General features: G+C 43.1%; 1 protein-coding gene and 1 pseudogene across 1 annotated transcript; one reads left to right on the top strand and one right to left on the bottom strand.

Annotated features, from left to right (window-relative positions):
• Positions 1–813: 813 nt before the first annotated feature.
• LOC138212247 (uncharacterized) lies at positions 814–5,068 on the bottom strand. The gene is made up of 8 exons (XM_069172550.1): positions 4,888–5,068; positions 4,045–4,293; positions 2,278–2,604; positions 1,890–2,144; positions 1,695–1,730; positions 1,404–1,493; positions 1,274–1,302; positions 814–954 (listed from the first exon to the last, which is right to left on the bottom strand). The coding sequence occupies exons 1-8, from the start codon at positions 5,066–5,068 to the stop codon at positions 814–816; spliced, it is 1,308 nt and encodes a 435-aa protein (XP_069028651.1).
• Positions 5,069–6,110: 1,042 nt separating this feature from the next.
• LOC138212246 (uncharacterized) lies at positions 6,111–7,869 on the top strand (annotated as a pseudogene).
• Positions 7,870–15,343: the final 7,474 nt, after the last annotated feature.

The following is a 15,343-nucleotide window of genomic DNA, read 5'->3' as shown; positions in this document are numbered from 1 at the left end:
ACAGCGGAAACTCATCATCATTTTGATAAGTCATCCTTCCTCTTCTCTCTGGTGGGAGGAAGTTAAACGTAACACTCACAGACAAAGATCAGAAAACAAATGTCGCGTTCAATCTGGGTCGTATTTTCCACGTACGCGTATGAACGGCGCCCTCTTGTGGTATTCATGACGACGGAACTCTAAATTTTCCGTAAGCGTCGAGTTCACGAGTTTTGACGTCTTTGCTGACGTTTACAGAAAAGTCAGACGCCATAGAAGTTCATTTTTCATATGATTTTAAGCTAATATATTGTAATTTTAGTCACGTAGAGTTTTTTTTTTCGTAACTTAGGAAATAGCCTACGTCTGAGGAAAATGCTGATCTTCCCAACGGCCTCATCTTTTCCTTTTGTCATTTTACATTTTCTGTTAGCTTCTGTTGTTAGCTTGCTAAATTGTTTGCCTCCACAGCTTCTAGACGCCGTTTGCGTTGTCGTTGTCTAGCAACAATATTTTTACGACTTAAACAGTACAACGCCAAGCATACGGTGCACACGACTTCCCAGGTTGTAACCAAAAACTTGTGTTCCATTTGAACGAATCACGACATAGCGTGAAATCGTCACGCCGGTCCACTACGGCAAAACGTGAGATAGTCACGCTTTGCGCAGTCTACGTGTGAACGTTACATGTTTTCCTGTTGTGGACGAAAATGAAACTTATTTCATCTGTAATTTACAGGAAAATGTTACTTTTAGCTAAAACATCTGATTGAGGTTTGGGAAAAATAAAAACTTTGTATGGGTTACCAAAAAGAACAGCCCAAAAGCGTGTCTATTTCATGCTTTGCCGTGACACCAGGTAGCGATATAACAGGGAGTATAACGGTTGTTTTTCTCGGTGGATGTGGGATCTCACCGTGACCTGATGTTCTTCCGGACCAGACGACGTCTCCACAGGGTTTAAACTCAGCACCTGAGAAAGAAAAGGCGAGTTACATCCAGAAAGCATCTTACAGTAAACGCAACATAAGCTACGTCTGCGTTCTCTGTAAAGGTAAATCGCTGAATCCAAAATACTGCGTACAAGAATTCGTTGATGACACGGCTATAATTAGCACGCTGTTGTTCTTGTTGTTTTTCTTGTTTGTATTCTCTACGGATCTTTTGACCGTGTTTGTTGACACCACTTTCAGGTTTCAAGTTGATCGCGAATAAGAAACTCCACAATTATCCCAAACTGTTATTCTAAAATTATCATATAAGTATTTGAATTATTCAGTGTTTAAACTCACCGTCTTTTCTTCCTTTTGTGTTTTATTTCCTGAAAAACACAAACGAAGAGTTGAGTTCAGCTTCCGCTTTGTTAAGTCTCCTTCATGACAACTTTTTAAGGATAAAAATTGAATCAGTGAATGTTCTCACTTTTATTTTTCTTCCATATGACGACCGCCACCAGAATTATTAAGAGAGCAGCTAAAGCTACAAGAACAGCGATGTACCACCACGACAAACCTGAAGAGAGACAGTTTCAAAATGTTAAACGCAGCTAGTGGCACTGAGTTGATAAATGTTTGAAGTCGCTCAGACTTTAGACGTCAAAGTATGAAAAACGTATTCAGTTGCTACCGTTGGGCTTGTTTCTGTTTTTGGTTTAATTTAATTAAAAAATTCCATCTGGGATTTCCTGAAATATTACATTTGTATTGTTTCTACCTGGTGATGTGTTTATTTCCTTTGTTGAATCTTCATCTGATAAGTTACAACAACAACAGGACAAAATAACTGTACAGTGAGAATGTACTTCATGTTACCTTGACAACAACAGAGGACACAAACTGCTGATATTTAAACTTCAACAAGTGTTTTATGTAATTAAACATCAGAGATGATTTTAAACAGTTTTCTCACCTGACGTCTGATGACTGAAGGAAAACAGCTTCTCTTCTTTAGTGACAACATGTCTCACTTTACACTTCAATAACTTATAAAACTCTGACTTCTGATCAACATGAGATGTTGTAAATGTCACGATGGCAGAACACTGATATGATGATGTCTTCATGTCCGGGGAGGTGTTCACCCACTCTACTGTATATCTGCATTGTCCATATGTCAACACAGAGCAGTCCAAGGTGACTGTCTCGTCCACTTCATAGTGAATTACTGTTGAAGATGTGTTGAGAAAGACAACAAAGGTTAAATGAACTTGATCAATAAAGTCAGAATTATTGTCATTTTTTCTGTATTTTGTTCTGACAGTTTGATCTGAAAACACAATGATGTAATAAATACTCACTCTTAACAACAGACAGATTAATATCAAAGTCTGTTTCTTTTTGTCTTGGTATGTATTTTCTGCAGGTGTAAAAACCAACATCTTCATCTGTGACGTTCTTTATAACCAGAGAACAGTTCGATGTAACACTCAGTCTGTCTGATTTAGATCCAACATTTAGTCCAATCTGACCGAGTTTAATCAGCTCTACCGCTGATCTGCTATTTGAATTAACGAACAGCCAGTCAGTGATGTCACAGTTATGTTGACCAGGTATCACATTTTCACAAGGCAAAGTGACATCATGTCCTTTGATAGTGAAGAGAGACAGATGTTGTCCAGCTGTTGCTGTCGAGGAGAAGAGAGAGAAATGTGACAAACTGTAACATGAAGATGGCTGTAAAAACAAGAATCAATTAAACTCATCAAGTTACAAACAAATCGTATCTGTCTCAGTTGAAGGAAGAATATTTGTATTTGAAGGTTTCTGATATGAATTCTTACCTGTAAACTGAAGCATCAGCACCAGAAATAAAGACATTTTAATCCATTTGAACGCAGCCATCCTGCTTCTGTCTCTCTTGTTCTCAACTTCACAAATGACACAATCACTGTTGTAACTTCTTCCTTAAAATAAAATAAATATAGTTTCTCATTCCTGTGAAGACTGAACTGTCACTTCCTCATAGTGACTTTAGCAACGTTTTCTCTCTTCTGCCACTCCTTGAAATCTTTTTAGATATTTATGTTAAATTTCTTAACATTTACGTGTTGAGATCAAAAGAATAAAAACTTTTTAACATTTTAACTTTCATGCATTTAGCTGACTGTATTTTCTCCCGTGTTTGTTTGTGTGGGCTGCAGTGGAAAATTGATCAACCACAGAAAAAGAGGAAGTTGAATGAGGGAATCGTTCTTTCAGATAAATGTTCCCGTCGACGCAGCTCGTCTTTTTCAGAGTTTATTATAAGAAAACTCCGTTTTCATGGTGAAGTTTGACGGCAAACATAAACCAGCAAACCACTGAAGTCTGTGATGAAACACGGTGAAGCTGCAGCAGCTGAATAACAACATAGATGAGATATTTTAGTGTTGGTTCATATTTATATCTATGAAGTAACTTTCTCTGAAAACTAAAGAGGAAGTGTTGGTGGTGAGAATGTGGGTTGAACAGCAGAAGAGATCTGCAGGTTGGTTTTACTAACGAGGACCAGATAAACATCAGAAACACAAATGCTTCTCACATTAATGAGCGTCTGACTGAACCGTCTTTAAGCGTCCCACCATCCAACTTGTGAAAACGTGTCGTAGCAGTTCAACATGTTTTATTCGTTGGAGATAAAGTTTTAGCTGAATTTCAGGAGCCTCCACGCCTCAACCACTCCGCCACTTCTGGCCACACTCCTATAAATATCCACCCACTCTAAACCTCGGCCTGTTCGCGTGTTCCGCATTCGGAACCAGAACGCCACGCAGAAAAAACAAAAACGATCTTATCTTGGACCAAACATGGATCTGCTGTTCTTCAGCCCGTCCGACGACGACGATTGTTTTGCCTCCCCAGAGGCCACCCATACACCCAAGGGAAGCCCTCGATCTGCTGCCCTCTCCAAAAACCCCAGGGTTACCCACGAGACGCCCCCACCGGTAACACCCTGTTAGCACATCGGAGCCAAACCCGCCGATCTCCAACAAGCCGACCAGCTGCATCCACCAGAATCCCTCTCTCCGTTCAATCCTTCTGTACGAAGGTTCTGATCCACGGCCGTCCTTCAATAACTCACTCACCGGTGACGGAGGGAGACCTGCCACCCCCAGACGTAGTCAACGGAAACGCAAGTCTCCTCTCTCTTCCTCCGCTCGCTCCAGACCCAGCGCTCGGGAACGAGCCTCCGATGACTCCGGCTCCACAGCGCGCCGCGCTCAAAGCCTCCGCCACCGCTCCCTCGGTCCAGCCAGGTCCCCCGTCGAAGACGCACCGGCCAAGATCTCCGACCGTAGTCCGTCTGCTAAAAGCGTTAAAAGAGAAGGGGATACCTCACCACCGCTCCGACAACAAAGCAAACTGTTCCAACTCCTCACAACTTTCCAAAAGTCACGTCAGGCTAAAAACACAGACGTACCTCCAATCAAAACACACCGGCGTAACGTCAACGACAGTGACGTCACCACGCACCTCCAAGCCCCGCCCTCCCACCCACAATATTCCGGGTTGCCAGGTTTGCAGCACGTCACCTCTCATCCCCCTCCACCACCTCAGGCAAACTCATCTTTGCACAGCGGCACCGGGATGCCGACTCTCTTTTCCTCTCTTCAATTTCCACAGCACTCCATCCCACCTTCTGGTTCGGATTCATCAGTCTGTACTACTGCTGTTCTTCCACACCCCTTTTTCTGCCCTCTACTCTGGCACCAGGTTGCCAGGTCTTCTTTCCTCTTTCCCCCTCTCTCATCCATCCCCAGCGCCCATCATCACCACTGGGCTGCCAACTTACAACCCTTCTGCCCCCTTTCCTCTGGCGCCTCCAGTGACCTTCCCCAGCACAACGAGGGCTGCAGTTTACCCTTCTACCATGAAGATTCCTGGCACCGGGATGTCAGTCCCTGGTCCTTCTTCCCCTACCCTCCAACCATCACATGCTCTCTTTTTCGGCTCCGTGCCGCCCCCTCCCTTCCTCCCCATTCCTCCAACCCAGCAGTCCCACGGCCACACTACCGGCACCGAGATGCCAGCCCCCTTACTCCCTTTTCCCCCTCTCCAACCACACACCCAGCACTTCTCCTTGGCGTCAGCGATTCCTCCACCCAACATACCGGCCAAAAACCCTTCTCCTGTCTCCACGAACCTCCGCCAACAGATATTCTCAGTAAATACGTTGACTAGGCACAACTCATCCTCCCTCCCCTCCACCAACACGCTGAACCTGGGGTGATCGATAGCCATGAGAGCCTCATTATCATGCGTACTTCAGCGCCAGCTCGCTCCAAAGAGCTCACCCCGCCTGAGTTCGCGTACGCTTTCTCCCTGTACAGAGATGTCCTCTGCACCCCCTTCCCAGCTAGGAGGACAGAGTTAGATAACTACCTTTCCATAATCCTCGACCTAGCTCTCTGCGATGGCAGAGTAGGCTTTTACCAATACCACATCCAATTTGCTTCAGAAGCCGCAGCCCGTCTCCTCCAGTTCAACCAGGCCACTTACTGGGGTACCCTCGAACAAGAACTCTACTGCTGCATTTTTGCCGCCCGTCCAGCTCTCCCCTGCAAATTATGCGGTGCTCTTTCCCATCCCGCCTCCACGTGCACCATCCCCATCCAACCACGTCCCCAAAGCCAACCTTCAGCCACCACTCACCCGCCAACTACTGCTCCTTCCAAATACCTAACTCCCAAATTTGCAGCGCCCAGCATCAGTATGCCCCTGCTCCAGGGCTTGGATAGGAAAGGCCATCCAATAATGCTCCAAGGGGGTAAAACCATATGCAATAATTTTAATGAGGCCAGATGCAACAGGTACCTCCAAACCTGCTCCTTCTGCGGTGGCAGCCATTCCCGCCCAGCATGCCCCCATAATCCAACAAAACCATGACTACCCATGTCCGCATCAACCCCCATAAATGTCCAAGCATTAAAACAAGCCCTCAAAAACCATCCAGATCGAAGCTTTGTCAGTTTCCTAATTTCGGGTCTCTTCGACGTCTTCCATCCGGGGACCATCTCCAATCCCTCAGTCCCCTTCCAGTGCAAAAACCTCCAGTCTGCCCTGAGGGACCCCGACACAGTTGACTCCTTGCTAGCCACAGAGGTAAAAGAGGCTTTCATGATCGGTCCGTTCACACAATCACCATTCCCAAATGGACACTGTCCGGTTCCAAGCTTCTTTGCCCGCGGAGAAACTCCACCGCATCATTCTCCTCCTACAAAACTTTCTTCTTACTCCCTCTTGCACCAAACGACAACTCCTCTCCCTCTCGGGACATCTGAACTTTGCTTTGCGCATCATCCCCCAGGGCCGCTCCTTTATTTCGCACTTGCTCTCCCTCGCATCATCTACACCCTCACTTATCGATCCAGTCTCCATGGATACCCCCTCCAGAACAGAGATGCAGATGTGGCTGCACCTCCTCTCCAACTGGAACAGTATCACCTTCTTTTACGACGACCAACTTTCCAACCCAGAAGACATTCAGCTCTATGCTGACGCTGCTCCTTCCGCCGGTTTTGGGGTCCACTACGGCAGACGATGGTTTTCAGCTGAATGGCACATCGAGTTCCGCAACTTCCTCCAAGGCTCCCTCCAATCATCTTCAGCAGTCCATGAAATATATCTGGTCGTCATCGCCGCTCTCCTCTGAGGGGACGAGTGGCCAAAAAGGTCTATACTCATCCATTCTGATAATATCGCCGTAGTCGACATCATTAACAAAGGCAGAACAAGCTCTCCCATGATCATGCCCTTCATACGCCGTCTCACGTGGCTGTCGGTCACTCATCAATTTATTCTCCGAGCTCAACATGTTCCTGGCCACCATAACTCCATTGCTGACTCTTTGTCTCGCTTCTCCTTCCAGATCTTCAGAACCTTAGCTCCAGATGCGGAGGAGAATCCAACCCATCCCACCATTTTCAGACACGACATTCCTCGTTTGAAACGAACCATCGCAGAACTCATCTCTTTTTCCCAACAAGCCATCAGCAGCAGCTTAGCCCCCAGCACTCTTTCTACTTACCGGACGGCCTGGAACTCTTTCCGCTCCTTCCACGCCACGTTTAACCTTCCGTTTCCTTCCTTCGACGTGGCCTCCGTATGCAGCTTCATCTCCCATGTCCACTCAATTCTCCACATCGAGATACCCACCATTAAGATTGACCTTAGCGGTATCAACTTCTTTGCAAAATTACTCACTGGCTCCCCTGCAACGCTCTATTAGTCATCTTTACTTATTAAAGGCCTTCAGCGCCAAACACCCACACCGACTCCTCGCCGTCTCCTGCTAACCACCGATCTTATTTCTCGCTGCATTGCCACCCTTCTTTCTAACCACTTTTCCGCCCAACTGGCGAGCACTCTGGAATCCATGTTTCTACTTGCTTTCTTCGGTTTCTTGCGATGCTCAGAATTCGCTTCTTCTTCAGCCAAGTTTAACCCTAGTCTCCACCCTTGCATATCAGACCTCTATCCCATCTCCGAAGATTGCTTACGCTATTCGCTCAAACGGAGCAATGCAAACCAGGCAAGCAACCCAGTTCCCATATTTTACTTTAAACTAAATTCATATGAGCCCCTACGAACCCCTCATACACTATCTGCAGCTCAGGAAAAAGCAGCAAACTTCTTCCCCTGAACCGCTGTTCATCACCGAAACAGGCCAAGTTGCCAAGCGATCCTGGTTCCTTTTACACTTCAGAGTAGTTCTAATGACCTCGGGGATTAATCCTGACTACTTCTCCGGCCACTCCTTCCGCATAGGGGCAGCCACCACCACGTCAAGCAGAGGAGTCCCAGACCACCTCATGAAGGTCATGGGCCGCTGGTCTTCCCAAGCCTACCAACTTTACACCCACCACAGCTTCGACGACCTGCGCAAAGGGCAGGCGGCCTTGCTTTCTTAGGATGGATTCTTTTGGGGATCTGCAAGGCCCGGGAACCGCAGTGGATCCTCGACTAAGCCTTCCACAAACTGCGAAACTCTCACTCTGGCTTAATCTCCTTCAATCAATGAAGGTTCGCCCTCGGCCGAGGCGGGGTCCGAGCTAGTGAAAGTCTGTTTGACTTGCTGCAGACATGAACCTTCGGTCCAGTAATGCTATCTGATGATATAGCAAGCGGTGACCAGCTCGCTTCCGAGTTCGAAATGGTTTGAAGCAGGAAGTGACCATATTTGGATGAGCTGTGGGAGGAGCTAAGGGTGGATCTGACTGGTTCTGATTGGAAACCTACGTCCCGCCCACCGATAGCCGTAACTGCACCACAGACCTGTCAATCAAACAGACACGTCCTGTTGCGAGGTGAGTTTGGAACGGACCCGAACGCAGACACAGACTCGGGTCAAAGTTCAAAAACAGTCTTCATTTTGTACACAGGTGGTCACGTGACTAAAGTCTTTTCACCCGATCTCCTCCTGATTATCTTGCTGATAATTAAAGACTTGAAGAAATATTCTACTTTTCCTGACCACTTTCGTAAAACTACACCAAGACACCCCTTTGCTCATTAACCCCTCTGTTATGTGGTGCGGCAGGATTGGACCCAAAATGGAGTTCAGGTACAGAACAGACTTTATTTACTGGTGAAGGATGAGTCCGAGGCAGGCTAGCAGGCTGGATAGAGGTAGTCCGGCAGGACAGGACAGGACAGGGCAGGGCAGGGCAGGGCAGGGCAGGGCAGGACAGGGCAGGACTTATTACTGGCGACAGGTTGCGGGTGAGTGGACGTAGCAGACAGGATGGACCGACAACCCAGGACTGCAGGACCAGGGTTGATATGGTGTCGGGAGGTGATTAGTGGGATGAGGAACCGGTGTGTCAACCTGCAGCTGGTAATCAGCTGGATTGTCAGCAGCTGCTCAGAATGATCAGGGGCGTGGCCATGGGAGGTTTCTGGAGACAGGAAGTGGAGAGACACAGACCAAAACACAAAGCACATGGCACACCACAATAAACATGGGAATGACAGCACACATGAAGAGAGGAGATCTGGGGAAACAAAGGTCAAAACACAGGGTCAGACAGGGATCCTGACAGACTGCTGTCCAAAATAATCCCCATATCTAAATATTATCATCATCATGACTCAACATAACAACTTGCTATATCATAATAACCGGTTCTGGTATTACCAGGGGTCTCTAGCACACAATTCTGGGTCCATTTTGTTTTCAATCCATGAAGCCCATTGCAAAAAACTATCTCAATTAACAGATGTTAAACAAACAAGGAAATACATTTTGAATGTTGCAGGAATGTTTTTTTCCACAACAAAGCACAGAAAACAGAAGATGTGAGTAATAATATTAAATAAACAGAGAGCAACATTTAAATATGTTTAAAATTATAAGCATATTTAAAACAACAAAGCATAAAAAACAAGAAAATATATTTACAAAACAATAATTTAGTCCCGGTGAGTAAACAATAGAAAGAGTGTGTTTGCCCTGTTTATTCACACTCTTGGCCTCTAGAGGGAGTCTCAACTCTCCTGATGGCTGCATGTCCAATCTTCAGTTTCCAATAATCAGTGACAGACAAAGAATGAGACACTTTTTTTAAAGAGCTAAACACCTTCATACCTTGTGTCCTCTATGACAGACACCACTTTCCAATCAATTGTTTCACATTAAAAATCTAAATCTATAATCCAAACGATCACGTAACGTTGATAAAAACAACATATTAACGTGTTACATCTTATTTGTTGGGTTCGTTGACAGAAGCGTAAAGGTTGCCGGGATCAGATGAAACTCCAGCCGAGGAGGCTTTCACGGTGCTGTAGGTCACAGAGTCGCCTTCGTCTTCTTCTTTTTGGTCGTCACGGACCTAGAAGGAAACATCGCAGCGTTTCGTACACGTAAACATAACCTGACGGGAGTTTTGAAAGTCATTATTTCAACACAGTCTCTCCCACGGATGACTCACCCGGGCTTTGCGGTCGTCCTTCCTGGAGTAGCTGATGGAGGCGTAGGAAACACCTTCCTCAGCATCCACCTGCACATTTAAAGACAACCAAATGATTCTGAAAACACTTCAGCACAGCGGAAACTCATCATCATTTTGATAAGTCATCCTTCCTCTTCTCTCTGGTGGGAGGAAGTTAAACGTAACACTCACAAACAAAGATCAGAAAACAAATGCCGCTTTCAATCTGGGTCGTACTTTACACGGACGCGTATGAACGGCGCCCTCTTGTGGTATTCATGACGACGGAACTCTAAATTTTCCGTAAGCGTCGAGTTCACGAGTTGTGACGTGTTTGCTGACGTTTACAGAAAAGTCAGACGCCATGGAAGTTCATTTTTCGTACGATTTTAAGCTAATATATTGTAATTTTAGTCACGTAGAGTTTGTCTTCGTAACTTAGGAAATAGCCGACGTCTGAGGAAAATGCTGATCTTCCCAACGGCCTCATCTTTCCCTTTTGTGACTTTACATTTTCTGTTAGCTTCAGTTGTTAGCTTGCTAAATTGTTTGCCTCCACAGCTTCTAGACACCGTTTGCGTTTTCGTTGCCTAGCAACAATATTTTTATGACTTAAACAGTACAACGCCAAGCATACGGTGCACACGACTTCCCAGGTTGTAACCAAAAACTCGTGTTCCATTTGAACGAATCACGACATAGCGTGAAATCGTCACGCCGGTCCATTGCGGCAAAACGTGAGATAGTCACGCCTTGCGCCGTCTACGTCTGAAAGTTACACGTTTTCCTGTTGTGGACGAAAATGAAACTTATTTCATGCGTGATTTACAGGAAAATTTTACTTTTAGCTAAAACATCTGATTGAGGTTTGGGAAAAATAAAAACTTTGTATGGGTTACCAAAAAGAACAGCCCAAAAGCGTGTCTATTTCACGCTTTGCCGTGATACCAGGTAGCGATATAACAGGGAGTATAACGGTTGTTTTTCTCGGTGGATGTGGGATCTCACCGTGACCTGATGTTCTTCCGGACCAGACGACGTCTCCACAGGGTTTAAACTCAGCACCTGAGAAAGAAAAGGCGAGTTACATCCAGAAAGCATCTTACAGTAAACGCAACATAAGCTACGTCTGCGTTCTCAGTAAAGGTAAATCGCTGAATCCAAAATACTGCGTAAAAGAATTCGTTGATGACACGGCTATAATTAGCACACTGTTGTTCATGTTGTTTTTCTCGTTTGTATTCTCTACGGATCTTTTGACCGTGTTTGTTGACACTTTCGGGTTTCATGTTGATCGCGAATAAGAAACTCCACAATTATCCCAAACCGTTATTCTAAAATTACCATATAATATAAGTATTTGAATTATTCAGTGTTTAAACTCACCGTCTTTTCTTCCTTTTGTGTTTTATTTCCTGAAAAACACAAACGAAGAGTTGAGTTCAGCTTCCGCTTTGTTAAGTCTCCTTCATGACAACTTTTTAAGGATAAAAATTTAATCAGTGAATGTTCTCACTTTTATTTTTCTTCCATATGACGACCGCCACCAGAATTATTAAGAGAGCAGCTAAAGCTACAGGAACAGCGATGTACCACCACAACAAACCTGAAGAGAGACAGTTTCAAAATGTTAAACGCAGCTAGCGACACTGAGTTGATAAATGTTTGAAGTCGCTCAAACTTTAGACGTCAAAGTATGAAAAACGTATTCAGTTAATACCGTTGGGCTTGTTTCTGTTTTTGGTTTAATTTAATTACAAAATTCCATCTGGGATTTCCTGAAATATTACATTTGTATTGTTTCTACCTGGTGATGTGTTTATTTCCTTTGTTGAATCTTCATCTGAAAAAATTGTAACAACAACAGAACAAAATAACTGTACAGTGAGAACGTACTTCATGTTACCTTGACAACAACAGAGGACACAAACTGCTGATATTTAAACTTCAACAAGTGTTTTGTGTAATTAAACATCAGAGATGATTTTAAACAGTTTTCTCACCTGACGTCTGATGACTGAAGGAAAACAGCTTCTCTTCTTTAGTTTCAACATGTCTCACTTTACACTTCAATAACTTATAAAACTCTGACTTCTGATCAACATGAGATGTTGTAAATGTTACTCTGGTAAAACACTGATATGATGATGTCTTCATGTCCGGGGAGGTGTTCACCCACTCTACTGTATATCTGCATTGTCCATATGTCAACACAGAGCAGTCCAAGGTGACTGTCTCGTCCACTTCATAGTGAATTACTGTTGAAGATGTGTTGAGAAAGACAACAAAGGTTAAATGAACTTGATCAATAAAGTCAGAATTATTGTCATTTTTTCTGTATTTTGTTCCGACAGTTTGATCTGAAAACACAATGATGTAATAAATACTCACTCTTAACAACAGACAGATAAACATGAAAGTCTGTTTCTCTTTGTCCTGGTTTGAACTGTCTGCAGGTGTAAAAACCAACATCTTCATCTGTGACGTTCTTTATAACCAGAGAACAGTTCGATGTAACACTCAGTCTGTCTGATTTAGATCCAACATTTAGTCCAATCTGACCGAGTTTAATCAGCTCTACCACTGGTCTGTTATTTGAATTAGCGAACAGCCAGTTAGTGATGTCACAGTTATGTTGACCAGGTATCACATTTTCACAAGGCAAAGTGACATCATGTCCTTTGATAGTGAAGAGAGACAGATGTTGTCCAGCAGTTGCTGTCGAGGAGAAGAAAGAGAAATGTGACAAACTGTAACATGAAAAATTACCATGTTTTGTTTTCAGATCATTTTTAGATACGCACAAGTATCTATCTCATCTTTGTTTTCCAAACGTCTAAAAACTTACAAACAAAAAAACCCTAACCAAGTAAGAATAATACATAATGATAACATTAATGAACTTTTGTCATCTATTTGTTATTCAAGGTTTCTGATATGAATTCTTACCTGTAAACTGAAGCATCAGCACCAGAAATAAAGACATTTTAATCCATTTCAAAGCAGCCATCCTTCCTTTGTCGTCTTGTCTTCTTCTCACGTTTACAAAAATGACCAAAAAACCCTCCAAAGCTTCTACTTAACACATCTGCCTCCCTTAAGTAGTGAGCCGTCACTTCCTCATATTGACTGGAGCCTTCCCACCTGTGTCGCTTGTATTTGTTGTCATTTATTAAGGATTTTACATTCAAATCTGTCTGGAGTTTGTGAATTTATTAAAAACAGTGAAAATACTTGTTATTTTTATTTATTTTATTTTTAAATATTTTGAACTTTTATGTCCGATGTCCTCATCAAGTCTGTGGAGTCATTCTACCTTGGAAGTGAAGGGGGAAGTTCTGTTGGTAAAGATGGTGCAACGGCGCTGTGCAGGTTTCCGATAAAGACCAACGCAGGTCAGCTGATGTTGTTATGAAATCTTCGGCTCAGTAGAACAGAAGTCTTTTTTCAGAGCCAAATAACCATAAAAGGTTGTTTCTGACGTGGCAGTTTGACTTTTTCTTCTTCTTCCTTGATTTAAACACTGCACAGATGAATCTTTGGTTATTCAGTCAACAATTTGAAATCACATTACGACTATATGTAACGTAGATATATTTAATGTCCAGTTCTATCTATCCATCATCCATCCATCCATCATCCATCCATCTGTAGTTATCTATGTAACACACTAGATTTCCTGTGTTAAGTTTAGGACTGTCTTTAGGTCGCTCTGGGAGTGAATGAAACACGGCAAATGTTTGCAGTTTAAAACAAGGAACTGAACTGCAATTTATTATAGTTATTAACACACAGAAAATCAAGGGAACAACATAAAGAAAAATAACAAATTCAAATAATAACCTCAATACCGGTATTTCTCTCACAGTCAGTCAGTTTCAGTCTCTTGTCTTCCAGTCTACTACCCGGTAGTTTATGTCTGGAGGCTCTCAGACTAACTCTGATCTGAATCTTTTTGCTCGTCGGTGCTCCGGCAGGAGAATCCAAGAAGACCAAATGCAGCTTCACCCACGGCAAAGATGATCAGGGATCACAGGGTCACTCAGCACCAGCGCTCTGTGGAGGTTTCTGGGGATCGCTGTCTCCATCACAGATCCATACAAAATAAAACAATCTGCATGCAGCAGAATTTAATACGATGTCAGTATTATAATTTATAAACTCTATTGTTGGTGTAACAGTAAATGACCAGTAAAATAGTATTACACATATATATATATAAAATATTCAATATTAACATACCAACATATTTCACACATGTACTCATGTCTCAGTGACATCTATCACTTATACCTAACAGACATTATTTAAACGTCCACCGTTACTAAGCAACACACTCAACAGCTGTTCTCAATCTGACCGTTTACTTCTGGCGCTAAAACAAGAAAATGACGTCATCGTTCCCGCTCGGTTCCCGACGCATTAACCCTCAGCGCTTAGCTAGCGCTTAACTAGCCCCGTCGGTCAAATGTAGCTCCACAATCACAGATATCAACCACGTAAAATAATATTCAACAACAAATTAATATTTATCTCCGACTGGTTTTTTTCTCTTCTCTCCTGATCGGTATCTTTAGCCCAACTAAACAACTGTCCTCCTTTGTAGCTCTACAGCAACGGCTAACTCTTAGCAACGCATCCGTCACTCACCGGAGATTCTTCTCAGACTTAAAGAAACTTCTTCCTCCGGAGTCGGTCTGGTTAACGATCAAATAAATAAAGATCCTCAACAGCAGTGAGCAGAAATCAACCCAATGAGATTCTTCCTGGTGGAGATCATGACCTGCTGTTTCCTTGGAGACATAAAGGGTCTTCTGCCGGGAGAAGGCTTTGATCTCCCGACGTGCACCACAGCGCCCCTCTGGTGAACGTCGGTATTGCATGTTAAAGTTAACCCTTTAGTTGCTGGTAAAACTAACGTGGGTTACACATCCATCTATCTATCCATCATCCATCCATCCATCATCCATCAATCTATATAACTGTCTTTCTATCTATCTATCTATCTATCTATCTATCTATCTATCTATCTATCGGTATATCTATCTATCAGTATATCTATCTATCAGTATATCCATCAGTATATATATATCTATCAGTATATCTATCTATCAGTATATATATATATCTATCAGTATATCTATCAGTATATATATCTATCAGTATATATATCTATCAGTATATCTATCAGTATATATATCTATCAGTATATATATCTATCAGTATATCTATCAGTATATATATCCATCAGTATATCTATCAGTATATCTATCTATCAGTATATATATCTATCAGTATATCTATCAGTATATATATCTATCAGTATATCTATCTATCTATCAGTATATCTATCAGTATATATATATCTATCAGTATATCTATCTATCAGTATATCTATCTATCAGTATATCTATCAGTATATCTATCTATCAGTATATCTATCAGTATATCT

Source organism: Embiotoca jacksoni, unplaced genomic scaffold (assembly GCF_022577435.1).
Source record: "Embiotoca jacksoni isolate LCO1_2020_lvr unplaced genomic scaffold, fEmbJac1.0.p SCAF_54, whole genome shotgun sequence".
NCBI classification, from domain to species: domain Eukaryota; kingdom Metazoa; phylum Chordata; class Actinopteri; family Embiotocidae; genus Embiotoca; species Embiotoca jacksoni.
This window is presented reverse-complemented; position numbering and strand designations above follow the sequence as displayed.

Bases quoted from the DNA above. Each gene is read 5' to 3' on its own strand.
- LOC138212247 (XM_069172550.1), bottom strand. From the start codon at position 5,068: ATGTTGGGTGGAGGAATCGCTGACGCCAAGGAGAAGTGCTGGGTGTGT. The intron at 1,303-1,403 runs GTGAGAACATTC...TGTGTTTTTCAG, and splicing joins CATATGGAAGAAAAATAAAA to GAAATAAAACACAAAAGGAA. The intron at 955-1,273 runs GTGAGTTTAAAC...TTTCTTTCTCAG, and splicing joins CACAAAAGGAAGAAAAGACG to GTGCTGAGTTTAAACCCTGT.